Below are 24,464 nucleotides of genomic sequence, written 5' to 3'. Positions count from 1 at the left end.
CTATGAAAAGCTACAAGACATACAAATAATGGGACATATCAGTCGACTGAGCAGACCATCCAAGTTTCGGTTCTTAATACGCGCCAACACATATTAGCAGTATGGGGTAGGCGCACCAGAATATGTGGACAAGTCATCCTCTTTCTATCGTCGCATCGAATTACTCAGCGCCTGCAGATAGACAAGCCGGTGAATAGATATGCAAAGTGGACTGCTCTCACGCCTACCATGGCAGTTCTTGTCAGTAAGCTCCACCTACGTACTGACGTTTGCTGCGTCACAAACGGTGCCTTTATTGAGCTCATGTAATGTGAGTTAGCCCACCCGGCTAGCAGCGCGGTTTAACGCGCTGCTTCCCGAGCAGGGAGCAGTGCAGCTCTATGGCACTAACCCGCCTGGCGATGTGTCGGCCAGCCTGTGGATGGTTTTTAAGGCGGTTTTCCATCTGCCTCAGTGGATGCGGGCTGGTTCCCCTTATTCTGCCTCAGTTACACTATATTGCTGATTGCTGTGCAAACACTGTCCCCACGTACGTGTACACCATAATAACTCTACCACGCCATCATCTGGTATGAGACGTTCCCGGGAGAGGGGGAAGCGTCCACTGGGGGCCGAACCACACAACCACTCTGGGTTCAGTGTGGGGCGGTGGTGGGGTAGGTGGACTGCTGTGGCCTGATGTGGGGGTTGTAAACCACTTAGGGCTATGGCATTACGAAGCCTCCCTGTAATTTCTAGGTCCCCAGTTCAATACAAAATACACATAATGTGCCCAGAATGAGATTTTCACTCTGCAGCGGAGTGTGCGCTGATATGAAACTTCCTGGCACATTAAAACTGTGTGCCCGACCGAGACTCGAACTCGGAACCTTTGCCTTTCGTGGGCAAGTGCTCTACCAACTGAGCTACCGAAGCACGACTCACAGCTTTACTTCTGCCAGTACCTCGTCTCCTACCTTCCAAACTTTACAGAAGCTCTCCTGCGAACCTTGCAGAACTAGCACTCCTGAAAGAAAGGCAAAGGTCCCGAGTTCGAGTCTCGGTCGGGCACACAGTTTTAATCTGCCAGGAAGTTTCATATCAGCGCACACTCCGCTGCAGAGTGAAAATCTCATTCTGGAAACATCCCCCAGGCTGTGGCTAAGCCATGTCTCCGCAATATCCTTTCTTTCAGGAGTGCTAGTTCTGCAAGGTTCGCAGGAGAGCTTCTGTAAAGTTTGGAAGGTAGGAGACGAGGTACTGGTAGAAGTAAAGCTGTGAGTACCGGGCGTGAGTCGTGCTTCGGTAGCTCAGTTGGTAGAGCACTTGCCCGCGAAAGGCAAAGGTCCCGAGTTCGAGTCTCGGTCGGGCACACAGTTTTAATCTGCCAGGAAGTTTTACACATAATGTGAGTTACAAACTTGCGGAGATGCTCTATCCACTGATACGAGTCCATCTTCTGTATGTCTTGTAGCCATGCACAGTAGTCTGCTGACGCTCCGGAGGTACTTACGAATAACCCTATATTTTCCACCCCTCCTTGGGTTGGAAAACGAAATGGCGGGAAATGTTATTCTGACATTGTTGGCTCTGACTGCTAAATTAATGAAAATGGCCATACATCGGTGTTTTTCACTCCGAAAAAAGGTAGTGAAACACCTAGGTCGTTTATGAGTATATACACTACTGTGCAATACTTAAGGACGAAAGTAACTTTCACACGAAGTGTCGCTGCCAAATAACATAGCTCAATGAAACTAGGAGCGTGAATAGAACTGTTACACTATAGTTGAGAAACACGCAATGACGCGAACAAAAAGGACACTTCTATTCAAAGACAATAGCTATACTAAAGCCTCCGCAACAAATAGTACCACTCGACATTAAAAATGGCGGGAAATGGTTCTTAATAGGGTGAGTGACCACCGTGAACAACAGTGCTTGCTCTGCAACCTGCTCCCAATGTTGGTCACAAGGTTGATAAGGAGTTCTTGTGGTATCCATCCCTGCGCCAGCACGATTGACAAATGCTGAGTGATCGCTGCTGCATTCATGTATTACAGTACCTCTGCCCCCGTCTCTTGAACATAGCCCAGCCATGCTCTACAGGATTTGAGTGTGGATAACTGGCAGGCTAGTCATTTCGCTGAATATCGTCTCGTTCTAGGAGCTGCTCCACCTCCGCTGTTAGATGTGGGTCGATTATGATCATCAGTAAAGAAGTCGTAGCCAACTGCACCCTAGAAAGACGGGGGAAGGGGTACAGTGTCACAAAAAGACTGACCAGTGAGTGTGCCAAGTCCCATGCAACATTATGCCTCTCCAAACGATAACATCTGGAGCGCCAAAACGATCATGTTCGACAATTGTGGACGTGCATCCATATGGTGAAAGATGGGAACATATGATGCCCCAGTATCGTTGCCGAAATGTTCGTTTTGGTGGTCCAGGTTGTATGATGTGGGGAGGCATAATGTTGCATGGGGTTTCTTGACTTCTAAATCTTTGAACACGGTAGACTAATCGGTGAACGTTATTGTACCACTGTACTCCTTCCCTGTATACATATTTTCAGGTGCACTTTGAGCCCTGAGTTCATTTCCCTGGATGGCAATACGCGACCGCATCAAACAGCACAGGTGGAGGAACTCACTGAACGAGAGGATATTCGGCAAAATGGCTGGTCTGCTAGTTTCTCGTACTTAAATACCATCGACCACATATGGGATGCATTGAGAAGACGTATTTTGCAGCATGCCCACATGCACCAACGAGCCTCCAGCAGTTGACAACCACCTGGTGGAGGAACGGAATGTCGTACGAAAAGAACTTCTTACCAACGTTCTGGGCACCATGGGAGCACGTTGTGGACCATGCCTTCCCATCAGTAGTGATCACACACCCTATTAAGACCGAACGAGGTGGCACAGAGGTTAGCGCCTTGGATTCACATTCGAGAGGACGACGGTTCTTCCCCATCCTTCCCTAATGTGCTGGAACTGATGACCTCGCTGTTTTGTCCCCTCCCCCGACCAACCAACCCTGTTAAGAACCATGTTTCGTCTTTTGAAATGTCTACGGGACTTTATTATTGTCTGAATAAAAGTATTATTTCTGTTTGCCTCAGTGCGTGTTTGTTTTACTTGCCTTCTGTACTTCACTGCAGCAATTCTTTCTATGTATGCTCAAAGTGTTATCGAGCCATGTTTCTTGGCAGTGTCACACCATTCGAAAGTTCCTCGTCCTTAGGACATCAGCGTGTATTATAAACAGTAATGATCCAATAACACTACCTCTACATTCTATTGAAGTAATCTTCACATCTGTGATGAAAGAGAGTAACTTGTAGTTGGGAATGACCAAGAGAGCGTTTGTGAGGTTCACTTGTAGGTGCCATGCTCTGTATCACGTATTGGTAGACACTGTGACTGACGCAGGCGTGTTGTTCTGGTTGTTGCAGCGTGCCAGTGCAACATGCACGCGCGCCGCTGCCGCTTCAACATGGAGCTGTACAAGTTGTCGGGGCGCGTCAGCGGCGGCGTGTGCCTCAAGTGTCGGCACTTCACGGCGGGCCGGCACTGCCACTACTGCCGCGAGGGCTACTACCGGGACCCCACCAAGCCCATCTCGCACCGCAAGGCCTGCAAAGGTAAGCCACGCCGCACTTCACTCCCAACAGGTGTCCGGTCGGCCCCCTGGTCCTGGAACACGTACCGCCAAGTTGAGATCTAACCGTGACACCGCAAAGGTGAGTCCTCCGTGAGGCATCTCGTAGACTCACCGCTACTACATTACATAACCTACCGGCCCAATATCTCACCATGGCATCTCTCACATTGCAATTCTTTGTCACTGGAGTCTCTAAAAGGTTGTGTAATGATATCGCCAAGTTATGTCGATTACGTCCTCTCACGGAATGTCTTGGGGGTAGCTGTACTGGGTTGTCTGATACACTACCGGCCATTAAAATTGCTACACCAAGAAGAAATGCAGATGACAAGCGGGCATTCATTGGACAAATATATTATACTAGAACTGACATGTGATTACATTTTCATGCAGTTTGGGTGCATAGACCATGAGAAGTCAGTATCCAGAACAACGACCTCTCGCCGTAATAATGGCCTTGATACTCCTCGGCATTGAGTCAAACAGAACTTCGATGGCGTGTACAGGTACAGCTGCACATGCTGCTTCAACACGATACCACAGTTCATCAAGAGTAGTGACTGGCGTACTGTGACGAGCCAGTTGATCGTCCACCATTGACCAGACGTTTTTAGTTGGTGAGAGATCTGGAGAATGTGCTGGCCATGGCAGCAATCGAACATTTTCTGTACCCAGAAATGACCGTAGAGGATCTGCAACATACGGTCGTGCATTGTCATGCTGAAATGTAGGGTTTCGCAGGGATCGAATCAAGGTTAGATCCACGGGTCGTAACACATCTGAAATGTAACGTCCACTGTTCAAAGTGCTGTCAATGCGAACAAGATGTGACCGAGACGTGTAACCAGTGGCCCCCATACCATCACGATCGGTGATACGCCAGTATGGCGATGACGAATACACGCTTCCGATGTGCATTCACCGCGATGTCGCCACACACGGATGCGACCACCGTGATGCTATAAACAGAACCTGGATTCATCCGAAAAAATGAAGTTTTTCCATTCGTGCACCCAGGCGCAGGCGCTCCTGTCTGTGATGCAGCGTCAAGAGTAACCGCAGCCACGGTCTCCGAGCTGATAGTCCATGCTGCTGCAAACGTCGTCGAACTGTTCGTGCGGGTGGTGTTTTCTTGCGAACGTCCCAATTTGTCGACTCAGGAATCGAGACGTGGCTGCACGATCCGTTACAGCCATGCGGATAAGATGCCTGTCATCTCGAGTGCTAGTGACACGAGGCCGTTGGGATCGAGCACGGCGTTCCGTATTACCCTCCTGAACCCACCGATTTCATGTTCTGCTAACAGTCATTGGATCTCGACCAACGCGAGCAGCAATGTCGCGTTACGATAAACCACAATCGCGGTAGGCTACAATCCGACCTTTATCAAAGTCGGAAACGTGATAGTACGCATTCCTCCTCCTTACACGAGGCATCACAACAACGTTTCACCAGGCAACACCGGTCAACTACTGTTTGTGTACGAGAAATCGGTGCCGGCCACGGTGGCTGAGCGGTTCTAGGCGCTTCAGTTCAGAAAACAGCATGGTATTCAATAAGCTTGGCCATCTCAGTTAATCTTATAAAGAAATAACAATGATCCACAGATAAGTAGCCGGCCGGAGTGGTCGAGTGGTTCTAGGCGCTACAGTCTGGAACAGCGCGACCGCTACGGTTGCAGGTTCGAATCCTGCCTCGGGTATGGATGTGTGTGATGTCCTTAGGTTAGTTAGGTTTAAGTAGTTCTAAGTTCTAGGGGATTGATGACCACAGATGTTAAGTCCCATAGTGCTCAGAGCCATTTGAACCATTTTTGAGAAATCGATTGGAAACTTTCCCCATGTCAGCACGTTGTAGGTGTCGCCACCGGCGCCAACCTTGTGTGAATGCTCTGAAAAGCTAATCATTTGCGTATCACAGTTGCAAATTAGTGCAAAGAATCTGCTTCGAAAGTTTTGGTGCAGTAAAAATGGCGCCAATTTTGGACGCTTGACGGGACACCATGATTCCCGAAAGAGTGGCGCCAAGGGCACAGTACACAATGCGCTTTCCATGCTGTGGACACTATGTGGTCGCGTCTTCCCTACAAACTGTAGGTGATGCTTCCCCCGGGCGTGTGCAAGACGGCGGTCAGGGTTGGTTCCTTCAGGACAGCCTCGTTTGAGTTTGTATCTTGAGACAGGTTGTGGGAGAGACGTTCAAGAGACAAATGTAAACGGCGAAGCTACACGGTTCAGTCACATTAGTGTGATCACCTGTCAAAAGCATGAATAACCTCCTTTTGCAGCGCGGGCGTGCAGGAAGCGGCGCGATTGGGTTCAAATCCGGAGAGCTTGGTGGCCAGGGGAGTTCGGTGAGCTCATCCCGCTCCTTTTCAAACCATGTACGTACACTGCGTGCTGTTGAGGGGTTGCATTGTCCTGCTGGTGGGTAATATCGTGCCGAGAAAAACAAACTGCATGTCAGAGAGGACAGGGTCCCCAAGGTTATACGCATACTTGTCTTGATCCATTTGCCCTCAAGAATGACTAGATCGTCTAGGTAATGCCACGAAAATATTCCCCAGACCCTGAGTCTCCTTCCTCTGGCCTCGATCCTTCTGGCGATTGTTGCAGGACTGTACACGCCATCCGCCGGATGAAGCCTAAAACGTGGTAATCTTAAACGGCCACCTGTTGTCACTCAGTGGATCGGTATTGGCGTGAAAGGAAGCAAGGAAGCTTGTTTTAACGTGCCGTCGACAATGGTTCAAATGGCTCTGAGCACTATGGGACTCAACTGCTGAGGTCATTAGTCCCCTAGAACTTAGAACTAGTTAAACCTAACTAACCTAAGGACATCACAAACATCCATGCCCGAGGCAGGATTCGAACCTGCGACCGTAGCAGTCTTGGGGTTCCAGACTGCAGCGCCTTTAACCGCACGGCCACTTCGGCCGGCTGCCGTCGACATCGAGATCATTAGAGACAGAGCACAAGCTCGGATTGTGTTAAGGACGGGGAAGGAAGTGGACTGTGCACTTTGAAAGGAAACTTACCGGCATTTGCCTGGAGTAATTTAGGAAAATCACGGAAATCCTAAATCTGGATGGCCGAACGCAGGTTTGAACCGTAGTCCTCCCTAATGGTACCGGCGTGAAGACTCTAGTCTTGGTTGCTGATGAGAAGCAGTCAGCATGGGTGCATGAACCAGGAAGCTGCTGCGGACGCTGTAACGTTCGCTGAACTGTCGTTGAAGAGACACCGTTAGTAGCCGGCCGAAGTGGCCGTGCGGTTAAAGGCGCTGCAGTCTGGAACCGCAAGACCGCTACGGTCGCAGGTTCGAATCCTGCCTCGGGCATGGATGTTTGTGATGTCCTTAGGTTAGTTAGGTTTACCTAGTTCTAAGTTCTAGGGGACTAATGACCTCAGCAGTTGAGTCCCATAGTGCTCAGAGCCATTTGAACCATTTTTTTGAGACACCGTTAGTAGCCCCTTGTCTAGCCTGGGTGGTCAATTGCTCAACGCTTGTGCGTTTATTCGCCCGTACAAATCTCCGCAGCCGTCATTCATCCCTATCATCTATGGTCCGTGGTGCACCACAGTTGCGTCGGTTCCGATTTTGGATAACACTGTTTTCAAATGGTTCAAATGGCTCTGAGCACTAAAGGACTTAACATCTTAGGTCATCAGTCCCCTAGAACTTAGAACTGCTCAAACCTAACTAACCTAAGGACATCACACACATATCCATGCCCGAGGCAGGATTCGAAGATGCGACCGTAGCGGTCGCGCGGTTCCGGACTGAAGCACCTAGAACCGCTCGGCCACCGCGGCCACCAAACACTGTTTTGCCACACACTGTATATTTTAAACACGGCAGCACGCGAGCAGTTTACAGAGTCTGCCGTTTCGGAAATGGTTGCACCATTGGCCTGAAAGCCAACGATCATGTCCGTTTGGACTTCAGACGCTTTGTATACGCTCCACTGTTTCGCTACCGCCTGACGTCAGTGAGTGGTAATTGCATGTTGACATCGAAAAATGGGCCGTATCACATTAATGTGAGTGGACCGTGTATAAGGCCTCCAGTGTCTCGTTGAAAAGTTAGCCGAACGGTCGTTCTCGATCCATTTCCAGCTACACTGCACGCCAACATCTCAGGCGAGCCTTCTCATCATTACCTTCTCTTGCCTTATACCCTAAATGCTCCGCTTACAAACTCTTTTCGCTTCGCATTACCACAACGCTACCAGGCGCATTCAGTATCGTGAATGGCAGTACTCATAACGCTTTACCCCGTTCGTTTCTTTCTATTCGTGTACTCATAAGCGTAACACACCAGCAAAGAATATGTGGAATTCTTTAAGGAACAACTTCTACAGAATCAAGCAGTTCCTACAAAACTCAAATAGAGGGAGAAGCTCAGAAATATTTAGCGTCTCGGAATACTTGCGTATACATAAAAACAATAACAACATTTCTAGGATTTTTATGTTCCAGAGACGCTATTCGTCTTCCTGAGATTCTGTTTACATTTCCGTAACCATGCATCAGTGTCGCCACAGCAGCCCGCTGTTCCGTTTGTTGATTCTGCAGTTTTACGTTTCTAAGCAACGTGCCCTATTTCAGTTATCTACCGCCATTACTGCTATACGGCGACGTTGCTTTCCAAGTAGCGTCGTAGTTCGGCAAACATCAGCTTCATGATTCCTGTTCCTCGGAACTCGGATGCAGCCGGCGTACCAGCAACTTTTAACTTTCCGCATTCTGTACGTCTCCATAAATGTAGGTAATGGACACACATTTGATTTAATATTTTTCCCACTACCGCTACCTCTTTGATCATGTAACAGTGTAAACAGTTAATTGTCGCATTTGGTACTGAAGTTAATAGTTTAAAGAAGAGAAAATTCAGCTCTTAATATTGTGGTGTAGTTGCCCCACGTAAGTCGTTTATCATTTTCACAGGTATACTCTTCCGATAGAATATTGGCATAGTATCAGTTACAGCAATCTCTGAATATTTACCATTATTCATTTTGATTCACCTAGGAAATTGAAGCAAAAAAGTAACATTTTCAAAACTTAGGTACCAGTTACAAAAAACAGTTTCCTTTAATAATAAACTTTGTTATGTCAGAGTAACAAAACGATTTTCACTACTGATTTATTTAAGGGACTCTGTAGCTCAGATTTGTAAATTCTTGACGGAAACTTTTTTCCTTACACTTTTCAAACCACAGACAAAACAACATGGTTATCTGAACAATACAATCGATTAACGGAGAGATTGCACTCTTGGCTGAAATTAACGAGAGACCTTCGATTGTTATTAGTTCTGAGGTATAATTTTAGGACTAACTTTGTACAACACCATAAAGTAGATGAAGTAACATAGATATTACTACTTTAAAAGTACATTCTAGGTGAAACTAAGGGAATTATTGTTTAATGTGATGTCGACGGCGAAGTTATTAAACACGAAGCATGAGGACCTGTTGGGGAAGAATACATAATGAAATATGCTCTGCTCTACACTAAGGAACCTTTCCACTATTGCCTTGATTAGTTTTAGTGAAACTACGGGTATTTCAACACTACTCTCGCTGAATACGCGTCCAATGCCTTAAATACTATGCCACCTTTTTCCATGTTTGGCGGTTAGTCCTATTTTCGCTCCATTCATTGTCCTCGAATTGAACGACAAGGAGCGTGGCATTTTTTGGAAGCGAGTGAAAGCATTGGAAAAGATTTTGTATACAATCCCTATCTTTGTTAACAAGTTATTGAAATTCAGTATTGCCTGGTTCGTTCACTGTGGACTTAGTGAGCAGCTGTTACTTGATACATGCCACGGATAATGACTATGCGTAGTGACGTTGAAACTTTCCTTTAATATAACTCTTTTCACTGGATTTATGATTTCGTACAGCCTCAGTTGGTTGGAACTGTGCTGCTGTTTAGCTTTTGCTGACTGTGTACATTTCCAACTGCGAGAGAAACCAAATATATCTGCCTGCGAGAATACAACATGAATTTGGCCTTGTTTTATAATCTTTCTAAGATATGCAAACTGATTAAAACCCGAACTTTACTATTAATCTCTTCAATTAAACAAAGTGGTCAGTGTGCGTAATGATCTGCCTAATAATGCTGTTCATGAAGAGGTCCCTGTGCGTTGATAATTTTCGTACCAAACAGACACTGAAATAAAAATATGTTACCTGGTAATGTAATTGCTTGAAAACATGGTGCTTCCTGCTCTCTGTGCGCCAGCTGCAGATTTCTGACGACAGTTGCTGAGAGCTTAGTGCAATGCTCCAGACAACAAATAAACTATTTTATAAACGTCACTGAGTGAGACACGCTTTAAATGATATTGACTTGGATCGAGGATATGGACAGTGCTATTAGATGAAATATTTCTTTAACAAACTGTTTTTAAATTATCTGATGTAGTATTACTTGTAAGAAATTCATGTTACGACACTCGTTAACATTGACGAAGGGCAACATTGATACCATATTCTTATTCTCACAAATGTTAGACAAATCATCAATATACATGAAAAATACCTTACAATGAAAATTACTCAATCTTTAATGAAAAATTTAAACGTCCCTGATATGTATGTCTCATACAACAATGATTCTAACTACTCGTGACTGCAGTGCCAGTAAAAATATATTACCTTCATTCCTTTTCATACGCTTTTCATTATAAATCACTCATCAAACATTACTCCCCTGTTTCACTATATTAAACCACAAATCATTTTACTTAAACACAGATGTACTTAACTTTACGTCTACGTTGCCACGAATTCTCTGCTCGGCGTCTTTCTCACTACTACTCTCACTATAGAACATGCGCGCTCCTCGCTGCCAAGATGACAAAACAAACCACGTCTTCCAGCGACACAGCTACTCTCTCCAAAGACTGCTCGCAAATAATAAGCAATTCAAAATTGTCGCTTAGCGTTTGAGACATCCATAGTATGTACAGATTCCAGAAACGCAAATAACGAACTCCCAACAAATTGTTTCCACATATAACCGTGACTGTTACGCTTGTGCTGTCTGACTCTTTTATTTTTCCACTATTATCAGTAGGTTTTAGCTTATTTGTTCTATAACTGTTTCATACATTCAGTATTTTTTTTTAAATGATTAAAGCTATACTTGCCCATGTGCTTCTGGATTTGTTGTTTCTCAGCTTCTTGTGAGATAATATGGCGAACTGTACGAAATTACATCCCACAGGACTGCACTCTTTATTAACTGTCGCGTTCATGAGTAAACCGGTTTCACTCGCAAACGTATGGTCTAAAACTTATCATCAGGCTCATTAACGTTGTTTTTACACTAGATCGGCTCGTTTTATATTGGCCTCGAGTGTTGGAAGAAGTACATATTTGAGTTCATCGTAGATGAATGAATGATTTGCCTGAGATTTATACTTTATCATTCACAGGAACTACTTTTTAGCGCTTCTTTAGCTCATCAGAGCTGCCGAAAGCGCTAGCACGGTGGAGCTCTAGGAACATAAGTTGTTCGAATCCTGGTGGTGGAACACACTCTCAGAGTCAGAATTCTGGCAGTATAGGTGCTGGAAGCGGTAGCAAACCGTTCCGTTTGTGGTTATCCGTTGGTGCCCCCTTGTCCTGGAATATTTCCAAACTTTTCCGCATTTCTCATGAAGGGAAGGCATCTAATATTATTCGTTCGTCACAATATTCCAGCAAGAAATATGGGTGTTAAGTTCGGCGGGTTTCAGATTGTGGACGGAACCAGATTTCAGTCGTCTGTAAAGCTGAGGGCAAACTTCGGTTCATTGGTAGGTACTTGGAAAATTTGTCTGCAAAAGAGATTGCTTACAAAATACCCGTGCGCTGTCTCTTGGAATGATGGTCCATGTTGTGGGATCCGTACCACAAAGCACCGACAGGCGATAATGAGCATTTAAAAAGAATGGCAACACGAATGGTCACAGATTCGTTTCACCCATGCGAGAGTGTCAAGGAGATAGTGAAAAACCTGAACGGATAGGCACTTCAAAAACAGACGCTTAAAGTTCCGCAATAGCGTACTACGCACTACCTGATCAGAGCCAACCTAACATCACCCGTATGTAATGCGGAATTGACCATTAGATGTAGCGAAAGGTGGACTTGCGAGAATAAAAGAAGCTGGGAGTATTGTGCTGTGAGTAGAGAAGAAGTAACGTGAGGTAAGGGGCGAGTTGTGGCGCCCTGAAAATATTCTAAGTTCAGAGTTGGCGTGGCCAAGCTGGGGCCTCTAGGCGGGCCTCGGCTCGTCGGCGGCCGCGTGCTGCCGAACGTTATGCCGTCGGCACACGAACCGTGCATCCGAACGTTGAGCGTGCCGAGTTTCTGACGCCATAGCGTGGAATAGCACGCTCGGGAGTTTTTCCGAACGTGCAGAGCAATATCTGGTATACCAGATATTATGAGCGTGCGTCTGAGCGTTGCCCAATGAGATGGCACACCGCCACCTACGTCACACGCACGCCGTCTCCCTTCAGTGCAGAGTTGTGAGGCGCCATATTGGCATTCATTTCAAGGCTATATGTATATATGCCGTTTCTGAGCACCAGCAAATTGAGAAACACTGGAAAACCCGTTGTTATCTGTGTAATTAGTTCCACCAAAATAATGAGAAACATCATATTCGTGGCAAAAGAATTATTGTAACTTGTGTATTATGAGAGTAGGCTATTTGAAGGCAGCGACACACTGAAGATCCACCCAAAACGTATTGTTCTTGGTACAATTTGTTATAATTAAATTTCAATTAGTAACATACCTACGATTACGGTTTTCAGCAATGGGTAACATAATACGATTGTACACAAAAGATGTGTTGATTTAGTGTAATGAGTAGCGTCACTGCCCAGTGTTGCATTACCTGTTGGGCGGTGGTTCATGTCTTGATACTTCCAATTTTTTTTCCTAACTTTCGCGTTTTTATTAGCTCAATATAAATATATACTATAATATTTGATGTTATGTAAATATAAGTTCAACTTTTTTTGAGGGGTGACTTTGTTCGATTGGCTTACAGGACAGCTTGCGCTACTTGTATAAAGATATTTTGCTCCTTTTTCTTTTACGCTTCGTAATTCACGTGTTGCAAAGATTCTGCTACTGGGTAGGAACAGTGATCAAGTAAGACTGACCTTACGGTTTTACTAAAATGTGATAATGATGAAATAATGTTTATCTTACGCGGAGAAATACTCCAAATTTGTACCGCACTGTTTGTAATGGAACTTTTATAAGCCTGTGTCATTATTGATTGGACATGGTACTTTCCTTATCGTGGACGATTGTGAAAATGTGCGTTTTAATAGAGCTAACGTGGGAATTTTACGCGCGCCCGTTGAGTAAACAGTATGATTTACGAACTATAAATATTCCTCCACTGCCGCTGGAGTGCGTTGCGATCGCGTATACCGTGTTGGGGCGCACGTACCGTATGCACAAGTCGCATCGTTCCTGAGCGTTCTGCAGCACGTTGAACTTGGCACGCTCAACGTTAACTTCGACAGCACGGTCCGTGTGCCGACGGCTTTAGCCGGGGTCCAGGGACCACGTGGCTAGGAATTCCATGGCGGGGGCTGTGTCAATGAAGGAGACATGCTGGGAGTGCCAAAAATGGCGGAGGAGGAGGAGGAGGAAATTAGTGTTTAATGTCCCGTCGACAACGAGGTCCGTAGAGACGGAGCGCAAGCTCGGGTGAGGTAAGGATGGGGAAGGAAATCGGCCGTGCCCTTTCAAAGGAACCATCCCGGCATTTGCCTGAAGCGATTTAGGGAAATCACGGAAAACCTAAATCAGGATGGCCGGAGACGGGATTGAACCGTCGTCCTCCCGAATGCGAGTCCAGTGTGCTAACCACTGCGCCAGCCCGCTCGGTAAAAATGGCGGACTTGGTGAAACCATAATGGCAGCCATTTCACAGTTCGTATAGAAATTAATAGTAGCCAAATGAATTGTGATACCTCAAAAAGAAACATGTACGTTACCATTATTTGCAAGGCGATTCTGATGGTGTAAACAGATTTTCAGTATCTTTATTGGTTTAAAGTTTAGTATCTGACTGTAAATTATACAAGTAACACCGAGCAACGAATTTCCAAAATCTAAACGTCGAGTTTGTCCATCGACGTGTCTTTAGAAAGCTATTAGTGTAAACCTAAATTAGTATAAATTACAGGCATGTAACTGTAATAGTACATGAGTTATTGGAGGTGAAAATGGCCGATTACTATCGATCGCGTCAGGCCATACGTACTCCACAGCTACACGAAAAAACGGTAGCAGAATGCATATAAATATATTTATTCATTTGTGTCTTTGTTTATATCCGATATATACAATTCATTAAGAAATTGGTCAATTATTTACTGTGTTTTAGAAAGTACAGAGACATTAGGCTACTGGGTTACTTCTGTTCTGTTCCTCTGATATATGTTTATTTAATTTGTTTGTGTATTTAATAATGTATGTTAGAGTGTGTTTATGGTCCAGCAATAGAAATATTTATTTAATTCCAAGTTATTTAAATATAAATAGAGTATTTCGAATGTGTTTCATTATGTTTGTCAGCGTGCATTGACTTGGAGACGTGGCAGGAGCGCTCTAGCCAATCACAGCGATCGTTCCAAAAAGGACACGTGGAGAGACTGTGTGGGTGTGCGGCGCGAGAATACAGTACGGGAGAGGGCATGGGAGGGTCCTGGACAATATGGCGCGACGGACGCATGGCCACGGGAAAGACTTGGGGAGTGGAGCAGTTTTTGCATGGTCGCGGGATACAGAAATATTTCGTAGTGCCGACTTGTGCACATGTGAGATTTCCGTGGCTTCTGCAGTGAAGACGTAGTGCGCGTTTAGAAGTGAATATCTCGCGAGCTGTGTTGTTGTTCCTAACTAATTATCTAAAGTAGGAATCTATTGTTTCCCTGTTATTCAACTTATATTTTATTTAATTGCTGGATCATCGACACCAATAAGTGTTTTACAGTAAGAAAGAGCATTCTTAAAGGTACTTCTGCTATAATAACCATCATTTGAAATCTTTAAAATAGTACCTGCAGGATTTATTTAATTACAGTCTTTCATTTATAAATTTCTATATACCGTTCAAAATTCGCAATTGCCGAGTGATAGGAACCTTCGACCATTCGTTTCATGTGTATATTCATATTGTATACTGTAGACTCAGCAGTATTTAGCTTGTAATGCGGCAACTACGTAACCTAGCCCCTAGACAACGAAACCAGCCAAAACTTTAATATTTCAACTCTGAGTCAGAGGGTACGTAGTTGAGGGCCATCACCACACCACATTTCACTTTTTTATTTGAAAGCCCGCAAACTGCATACTGGATCGTTCAGGAGAGCTCAGTGACTTCGAACGTGGACTAGTCATTCACAGTTAGAGCAGTAACAAATACATCACAGACACTTCAGTGCTTCTAAAGCTGCCCAGGTTGACTTATCGTTAGGTGTTTGTCAACTGCAAACGAGAAGTAATAACCACACCTAAACCAAGACCAGGCAGACACCATGCACTGACGAATAGGAACCATCGAGCATTGCACAGGGTGGTTGTAAAAATTGGTATGAAATTAGCGGAAGGAATCATTTGTGAGTTCCTGTGTGCTACGCGCTATCCATCTGGCACAGTGACTGTGTGTCGAGAATTTAAAAGAATGGTATACAGTCCGACAAGCAACACATTTCTGTACTCGGTGGTAAGCAGCGCTTGAGCTGGTGTAAAGATCGATGGCATTTGACAGTAAATGGCTGTACACGAGTGATTTGGATTGATAACTGCGCTATACTCTTCGGCACTGCAATGAGAGGGTTTGGATTTGACTAATTACGGGAGAAAATTACGTGCCATTGGGTATAATGCCAAGTGTGAAGTACAGGGAAGACGCTGTTGCAGTATGGAGTTGTTAGGGTGTGGTGCCCTCCTTGCCCTTAAGTAAACGCTAAATGCGGAAGGATTTTAACACAATTTACAACATTATATACTGCGCAAATCTGAGGAGCACTTTAAAGACGACGATTGTTTCAGCGTGTCATAAAGCAGCGCCTCTGAGGCAGTGGTTTGGGGATGACAATAGTCTTGCAAAGGACTGGCCTATCCTGAGTCCCGACCTGAAGCCAACGGAGGACCTGTGGGTTGAGGACGCAAAAGGAATTAAAGGGGGACGTTGATGAAAAACACACACTATTTCAAAAATGCACCAAATCCACTGTTTTGGAGATACGGCAATAAACTTTTGTACCACGCTTTACGCGAAAGTAACACATTTACGTATAAAATCCTTTGATTATATATATATTCAACTTTTCCTTTGAATGAAATTTGTAGTTTTATTTTCAAAATATAATGTATATTTCTTTTTCTCAGAAAGCATTCATGAGATTACTACAAAAATTTCTCTGTTTCATCTCTTTATACGTTGTAAGCTTCTCTCATGAGATTTTTGGAATAGTACAAATAGGAGAATTTTCATAATTTTTTAATTATTGTTCCACAAGTACAATTTTAAATTCATGCAATATTTTAAGCACTTTGCCCCACATCTCAGCGTGCAATCAGAATTTCAAAATTTGCTCTTGAGACAACGCTTATTAGGTTTACAGAAATATGTGTACAAAATTTCATAATTCTAGCATTCATAGAATCTGAGGAAAAGTTACATAAACTTTAAAAAACAAGTTTTTCAGGAAAAGCAATTTAAAGTTCGTCGTAACTTTTTTTCCCTTATGTCACTTCCTCAGAAGGTACCACATTTGTACTCTGGGTCATCTTTCCCTTCAAGGCTTCTCTCCTGGTTTCTCGTTGTCTGTCTTCTTTCCTTTACCATGTTTTCAACAGACTTTTCAGCTACAGAGACGCGCTGTAAATCTATTTTTCTCAGGATGTCTTGAGTAAAATTTCCTATCTTGAAGCCCATTCTTTTTAATACCTTCATCCTCCTGGCGTTCCCATCATTAAATACAATAACTGCATCGTAAGTTGTCAATTCTGACAACTGTAGCAGATGCAAATGCGTTTTTAGGGCATCGTTTCCATATGAGTGAATTTAGAGACTCATTTGGATTTTTGGTTTTGCCATGAACGGACTTGTTGAAAAGTGCAGGATCGGCCAAAGATGATCTATAAAACCGAAGAGTATGTATCACGGTCTTCTAGATGTATCCCACACACGTTTGGTTGAAAGTAATACACAGAATCGTTGTTCACTGAGCTGGTATTGAAGTGCTGCTTCAAAACGTGGGCGTGGCAGGGAGGCCGTGTCACACTTTTAATGAATTTTCAGGCACTTTCGGTACGACTTCAACATTGAAACTTATTGTCCATGAGTTGTACTAACAAATAAAGAATAAATCGAAAATTGACATTTTTGGTCAATTTCATCGACGTCCCACCTTAAAGACAGTAGCTGCCAGTAGGTACTGATTTAAGTCAATGAGGAAAGTTGACAATTTGTGCCAGATATGGATTTGAACACTGGTCTCGTGTTAACTAGGCAGATGCACTGAACACTAGGCCATCTGGACAGAGTGGTTATCGTGACTGCATGGACTACCCGTTCCGGCACAAATTTTCAGTTTTCCTCATCGGTTTAAATCAGAGCCTAGTGGCAGCTTCTGTCTTTAATTCCGTTGTGCCTTGATTTGTAGCGACTGCAGGATCAAAATGATGTCCAGTGGTTCTATCAATGGAGGTGCCCACCAAGCTCGAACTCTTACGGGAATTACGATATTGCATCATAAGAAGAATAACACAGGCACTGGAATATCGTATTTATCTGCAGACACCGGGCAAACGACTCCCAAGTACAACGTCTGCGTGTACAGGAATATGCATCATGGGTGTGCGTTACGGGTCGTAGACGCATGGTTGATGACATATGGAAGTTTGGGTCTGGTGTTGACTCGTGCACGGATAGCCAAATGGTAAGGCGACCACGTTCGTGTCCCGGTCCGCCACAAATTTTCATTGTCGTCATTCCAGTCTACAGCTAATGGTTGTCCTTATTCGCAATTGCGAATACATTTAATGTGCTTATGGGAATTAGCGGATTGTTGCGGGTATTGAGGATAATGGGCAAGTGGCACTAAATCAGTAGTGTGTGGGTAAGCTTAGACTTTGGGTCTGACAGAAGGCGTGTTATGGACGTCCATTTACTTGCGATCTTTTTCAACTTTCCCCATTGATTTAAATCATTGCCCACAGGCGACTACTGTCTTTAATTCATTTGTGTCTTGGTTCATAGTGACTGCAGGATCAAATTGGAGTCTGTTGTTTCGGACATGTTCAAAAGAACAGATACCACGGATATAATCTTTGAGATGAGTTAGAACTTCGACTTAAGTTCAGCCCATCATAAAGCAAAGGGGTGGACACTGCTAATATGAATGTCCACTAATAGGAGTTAGAATTTTTTGATCGGATACAGTTCTAACAATGTTTCAAGAACCAGCTTCAAGGAGGAATCTAGGAACCTGGCATAGACATGCTATTCAAATTCAGAGATATATAAACAGGCAGAATACAGCGCTGCGGTCGGCAACAACTATATAAGACAACAAGTGTCTGGCGCAGTTGTTAGATCGGTTACTGCTGCTACAATAGCAGGTTATCAAGATTTATGCGAGTTTGAACATGGTGTTATAGCCGCCGCACGAACAATGGGACACAGCATCTCCGAGGAAGCGATGAAGTGGGGATTTCGCCGTACGACCATTTCACGAGTGTACCGTGAACATCAGGAGACCGGTAAAACACCAAATCTCCGACTTCGCTGCGGGTGGAAAAAGATCCTGCAAGAACGGGACCAACGACGACTGAAGAGAATCGTTCTACGTGACAGAAGTGTAACCCTTCCGCAAATTGCTGCAGATTTCAGTGCTGGGCCCTCAACAAGTGTCAGTGTGCTAACCATTCAACGAAACATCATCGATATGGTCATTCGTAGCTGAAGGCCCACTCAGGTACCATTGATGACTACAAGATACAAAACTTTACACCTGGTCTGTGCCAATCAACACCGACAGTGGACTGTTGACGACTGGAAACATGTTGCCTGGTCGCACGAGTCTCGTTTCAAATCGTATAGAGCGGATGGACGTGTAGGGGTATGGAGACAATCTCATGAATCCATGGATCCTGCATGTCAGCAGGGGACTGTTCAAGCTGGTGGAGGTTCTGTAATGTTATGGGGCGTGCGCAGCTGGAGTGATATGGGACACCTGATACGTCTAGACACGACTCTGAGAGATGACATGTACGCAAGCATCCTGTCTGATCACCTGCATCCATTGGCCGGCCGAAGTGGCCGTGCGGTTAAAGGCGCTGCAGTCTGGAACCGCCAGACCGCTACGGTCGCAGGTTCGAATCCTGCCTCGGGCATGGATGTGTGTGATGTCCTTAGGTTAGTTAGGTTTAACTAGTTCTAAGTTCTAGGGGACTAATGACCTCAGCAGTTGAGACCCATAGTGCTCAGAGCCATTAGAACCTGCATCCATTCATCTCCATTGTGCATTCCGACAGACTTTGGCATTTCCAGCAGGACAACGCGACGTCCAGAATTGCTACAGAGTGACTCCAGAGACACTCTTCTGAGTTTAAAGACTTCCGCTGGCCACCAAATTCCACAGACATTAATATTATTGAGCATATCTGGGATGCCTTGCAACGTGATGTTCAGAATCTTACGGATTTATGGAGACCCCTGCAGGATTCATGGTGTCAGTTCAATCCAAACATTAGTCGAGCCCATGCCACGTCGTGTTGCGGCACATCTGCGTGCTCGTGGGGGCCCTACACGATATTAGGCAGGTGTACCAGTTTCTTTGACTCTTCAGTGTGTAACCTCCTACGTATCGCCCCAGGATTGACTACGAAGGCCAGGTAAGGCTAATTACATCGCGGACAGAGGCGTTTAAACAGTTATTTTTTCCCGGACCCCATACGTAAATGGAACAGAAAGCAGCTCCAGAAAATGGTACAGTAGCCAGTATCCTCTGCCATTCTCTGCACAGTGCTTTTACAGTGTTCAGATGTAGATGTGGTATGCTGAAGCTCTTCAAGATCGGGATGGGTCACAGGATCTCTACTTGTAAATAGCGACAGACCTACTATTTTCTGCAATAGTTGTTTCCAGCGGGCTTCCAGATTTCTTGTTGCCTTCAGCACTTCTCCGACGCTGGAGAGCAGAATTGGAACCATGAGTGGGGTTTGTGGGTGGAGGGTGGCGGATTGTTCGCTGTCTTGGTGTGCCGGTGTTCATTAAGCCGTCTGCCAAGAGCCCCGCCGGGTGCAGGGAATGCGCGTTGCATTCTCCAGTTTGGAACAGAGCAGCAGCAGCAGCAGCAGCAGCAGCGCCCCGCCGCGGAATGTAATCTGCAGAATGCGCTCGGATGCCGGGCACGTCCTCGCGCGGCTGTTACGTGCGTGGGCGGCCGGGCGGGTGGCCGGGCGCCGTCTGGCACAGGTTTTGTCGCGTCGCTGTTCTGTCGCGCTCATCTCGCCCGGGCGTGCCGAAGCGCAGAGGGTGGCAAGAACTGCAAGGGCCGCCTCTGTTGAAGTAGTCTGGGGGGTAGTTTAACTTGCACCGCCACTGTATTCGTCATTAATTAGCTGCAGGTAGTGTCTGCAATTTTGTGATAGGCTGACGGACTGTATTAAGTGAATGTAGTTACAGTAGTCGCGTGACTGGGTGTTAGAATGCTCGTCAAGATCATACACCGGCATCGAGATACAGGCTCTTATGACGATCGTCCTCACTCAGGAACATCCAGGGAAATATCAGGAAGCCAGGAAAAGTACACTACTGGACATTAAAATTGCTACACCAAGAAGATGACGTGCTACAGACGCGAAATTTAACCGACAGCAAGAGGATGCTGTGATATGCAAATTATTAGCTTTTCAGAGCATTCACACAAGGTTGGCGCCGGTGGCGACACCTACAACTTGCTGACATGAGGAAGTTTCCAACCGATTTCTCATACACAAACAGCAGTTGACCGGCGTTGCCCTGTGAAACGTTGTTGTCATGCCTCGTGTAAGGAGGAGAAATGCATATCATCACGTATCCGACTTTGATAAAGGTCGGATTGTAGCCTATCGCGATTGCGATTTATCGTATCGCGACATTACTGCTCGCGTTAGTCGAGATCCAATGACTGTTAGCAGAAGATGGAATCGGTGGGTTAAGGAGGGTAATACGGAACGCCGTGCTGGATCCCAACGGCCTTGTATCACTAGCAGTCGAGATGACAGGCATCTTATCCACATGGCTATAACGAATCGTGCAGCCACGTCTCGACTCCTGAGTCAACAGATTGGGACGTTTGCAAGACAACAACCATCTGCACGAACAGTTTGACGACGTTTGCAGCAGCATGGACTATCAGCTCGGAGACCACGGTTGCGGTTACCCTTGACGCTGCATCACAGACAGGAGCGCCTGCGATGGTGTACTCAACGACGAACCTGGGCGCACGAATGGCAAAACGTCACTTTTTCGGATGGATCCAGGTTCTGTTTACAGCATCCGTGTTTGGTGACCTCGCGGTGAACGAACATTGGAAGAGTGTATTCGTCATCGCCATACTGGCGTATCACCCGGCGTGATGGTATGGGGTGCCATTAGTTACACGTCTCGGTCACCTCTTGTTCGCATTGACGGCACTTTGAACAGTGGACGTTACATTTCAGATGTGTACGGCCCGTTGCTCTACACTTTATTAGATCCCTGCGAAACCCTAAATTTCAACAGGATAATGCACGACCCCATGTTGCAGGTCCTGTACGGGCCTTTCTGGATACAGAAAATGCTCAACTGCTGCCCTGGCCAGCACATTCTCCAGATCTCTCACCAATTGAAAACGTCAAGTCAATGGTGGCCGAGTAACTGGCTCGTCACAATACGTCAGTCACTACTCTTGATGAACTGTGGTATCGTGTTGAAGCTGCATGGGCAGCTCTACCTGTACACGCCATCCAAGCTCTGTTTGACTCAATGCCCAGGCGTATCAAGGCCATTATTACGGCCAGAGGTGTTTGTTCTGTGTACTGATTTCTCAGCATCTATGCAGCCAAATTGCGTGAAAATGTAATCACATGTCAGTTCTAATATCATATATTTCCTCAATGAATACCCGTTTATCATCTGCATTTCTTCTTGGTGTAGCAGTTTTAATTGCCAGTAGTGTATTTGGTAGTGACCAGTAGACGTAATACCTTCAAAACTGTCCGTGAACTGACTGCCGAACTAAACGCAACTAGGGATACACTAGTGAGTCAATCTACAGTAAGGCGGTGCCTGGCAGGAAACAACATCTAGGGTTATGTAGCAGCAAGGAAACCATTGTTGCGCCCTGTTAACAAGAAGAAAAGGCTTCAGTGGGCTAAGAGACACCGACATTTGACAGCAGGGGATTAGGAAAGAGTCTTATTCACTGATGTATCCAAGTTCGAAATATCTGGAAGTAAACGCCGTACGTTCGTAGTTCGTACGCAGTTTACCCCATAAACGCTTGAATCCTCAATGCATAATCTCAACTGTGCACCGTAGAGGGATTCTGTGGTAAAGAGATGGGGCCCCTCCACGCCCGCACCAACGTGGTGTCCAAACCAAAAGTTCTACTGTCTCCTCCGTAAACATGTTAGTTATCTAGTAAGTGGATCACAGGATGCTGGGCTGTGATGTTGTCCGTGCGTCTGGGTAAGGCTACGCATTAACACAGTCCATCAGGTGATAGTGGACGAAACGCGAGTGAGGGTAGCGATTTGAAGAGCAGAAGGAAAAAAGTGCCATGGCTCGTGCAGTGGGAAAAAAACCTCTGCGACTGTGGGATGGGTAGTAAGAGCAGTAGTGGCTTACTAGCTGCGATAGCTCATGCAAGGTTGGATTTGTCAGTATAGGTGTCATGCATCATTACCGTGACAAGCGATGGCGATGTGTCCCAGTTGCTGCAGCTGCTACATTCCTGGAACAATCAAGATCGTTATACAGTAGTGGGAGATCGGCCATAGATCATCTCACTGTGTGGGGGATGTGTGGAGTTTGTTTGCATGCAGTGTACGGTACGGCTTCCCTGTGTGGTGGGTTCTGTGGTGACGTGGGGATTTTTTGTAGGGAATAAAGTCAGAGATTTGGCGAAACTAGATGGAAAAATGAACCAACAAAATTATTATGCCATTCTCTAGCGACATGACAAGACATCTGTTTTGCGTCTGATTGGGAAAGGGGTTGTCTTGTAGCAAGACAATGACCGGAAACATACACTCCGCATGTGTCAGAACTATGTGAAGTCTCTGGAGGTCCAGAAAATTTCGAAAAACATGGAATGGCCTCCCCAGTCCTCTGACTGTAACACAGCCGAGCTACCATGGTGTGAGATGGACAGGAGGATCTGAAAATGGGGATCTGTGAGTGGGAGACACTTGTCCTGAAGCAAGAATGGAGACTAACTCCAACTGAAAGCATGGTAAAAGTGACTCACGCATGCAGAGGGTTGCAAATCAGTGATTAAAGCAAAGCGTAGCTATTCTGAAGAATTTAAAATTCAACAGTTGGATCCATCTAATGTATTTCTTGAGCTCAAGGAACATGTAGAAAACAATAAAATGCCGTTTTATAATGAACGAGTATTTCCTTTCCATTGTCGATAATCACTTGGTGTTTCTAAACTTATGGAGGGCAGTATACGTGCTACTTATAATACGCATAAGATTTTCAATCGACGTCTTACCGAACTAAGGCGCAAGTGTTCGTTGAATTCTGCAAGTCTTACTTCTGCAACAGCCTCTCTTCTAGAAATGCGGTCCCCGCTTGGCATTAAGCTGACGCGCCACTGCTGTAGCTTTTGCAGCAGAATCCTAGCGAACAAGTCGAGTATGGTCACGCAAAGGTGTTTCGGAACCTGTTCCAACGGTATTTGTCGGTGCCCGTAAGATACGACCGATGCGTATTTCGACATGGTCGCTCGTTACAGGCAAATTATGACTTGGCGGCGTGTCTGATTAATGCGTTTATGCAGTAATGCGCGACGACTTAGATTACCATCCCACGTCGTGCACACACTCTGTGGCTAGCGGTCGTTACATTAGCGGAGCAGACCCTTTCTCAGCACAATGGAAGCGTAGTAGTGTGATGGAACTTTACGATGAGGGTGGAGAAAGTGAACAGATGTGCATGTGTGTCTTCCTTATAGGGTTAAGCTAAGTTAATTATTCGCCAACGGAAACTTTCTTCCAAACTGCAGTGTATAGCCTATATGGGAACGTCTTAGAGACTTGCCATTATTCAACAGGCCTTGTATCTTTTGTTCGTCTGGCCTCGTAAGATATGACATCAACCAAACATCAGATCCGTATTAGAGGTGATATAAATTTCTCTCACACCAGCCATTTGTTGGGAGGTCTACGATTTAATTTGGACCTATATCCATTGTCTTACTTTGCCTCTGATCATATTAAAAAACCATTCGCAGAAGTAAAAGAAGCGATACTTCAGAGAAAAAAGTAGTCCAGCGTGCGGAGCATGTTGTGTTCCCTGCATCTATTGTTAGATGTGCTTGTGCGGGGCGTTCGGCGGAGTATTTGTGTACTCGCCATGTTCCAGGATATGCCTTTAATGTTACCTAAGACGATTAGACTTCTTGAGTCGTGACATCAGCGCAGTTCTGTGACTATTACCTACAAAGACTGTCGGCAAATTTTCAGTGTCATTTGACCATCATCAGGGACTAACTGGGTGTTGGAACATGACAGC

At 45.3% G+C, this 24,464-nt stretch overlaps 1 protein-coding gene across 1 annotated transcript in view; it reads left to right on the top strand.

The window, feature by feature from the left end:
- Nucleotides 1-3,443: 3,443 nt before the first annotated feature.
- The window catches only part of LOC126474050 (netrin-3-like), a 442,560-nt gene continuing 421,539 nt past the window's right edge, over nucleotides 3,444-24,464 (top strand). The window contains exon 1 of the mRNA XM_050101461.1: nucleotides 3,444-3,628. Coding sequence (XP_049957418.1) covers nucleotides 3,454-3,628 — 175 coding nt within the window. The 5' untranslated portion in view covers nucleotides 3,444-3,453. The remainder of the gene's footprint in view (nucleotides 3,629-24,464) is intronic.

This window comes from Schistocerca serialis, chromosome 4 (assembly GCF_023864345.2).
Source record: "Schistocerca serialis cubense isolate TAMUIC-IGC-003099 chromosome 4, iqSchSeri2.2, whole genome shotgun sequence".
Classification (NCBI taxonomy): domain Eukaryota; kingdom Metazoa; phylum Arthropoda; class Insecta; order Orthoptera; family Acrididae; genus Schistocerca; species Schistocerca serialis.
The sequence above is the reverse complement of the archived record's forward strand: the minus strand, read 5'-3'. Positions and strand labels throughout refer to the sequence as shown.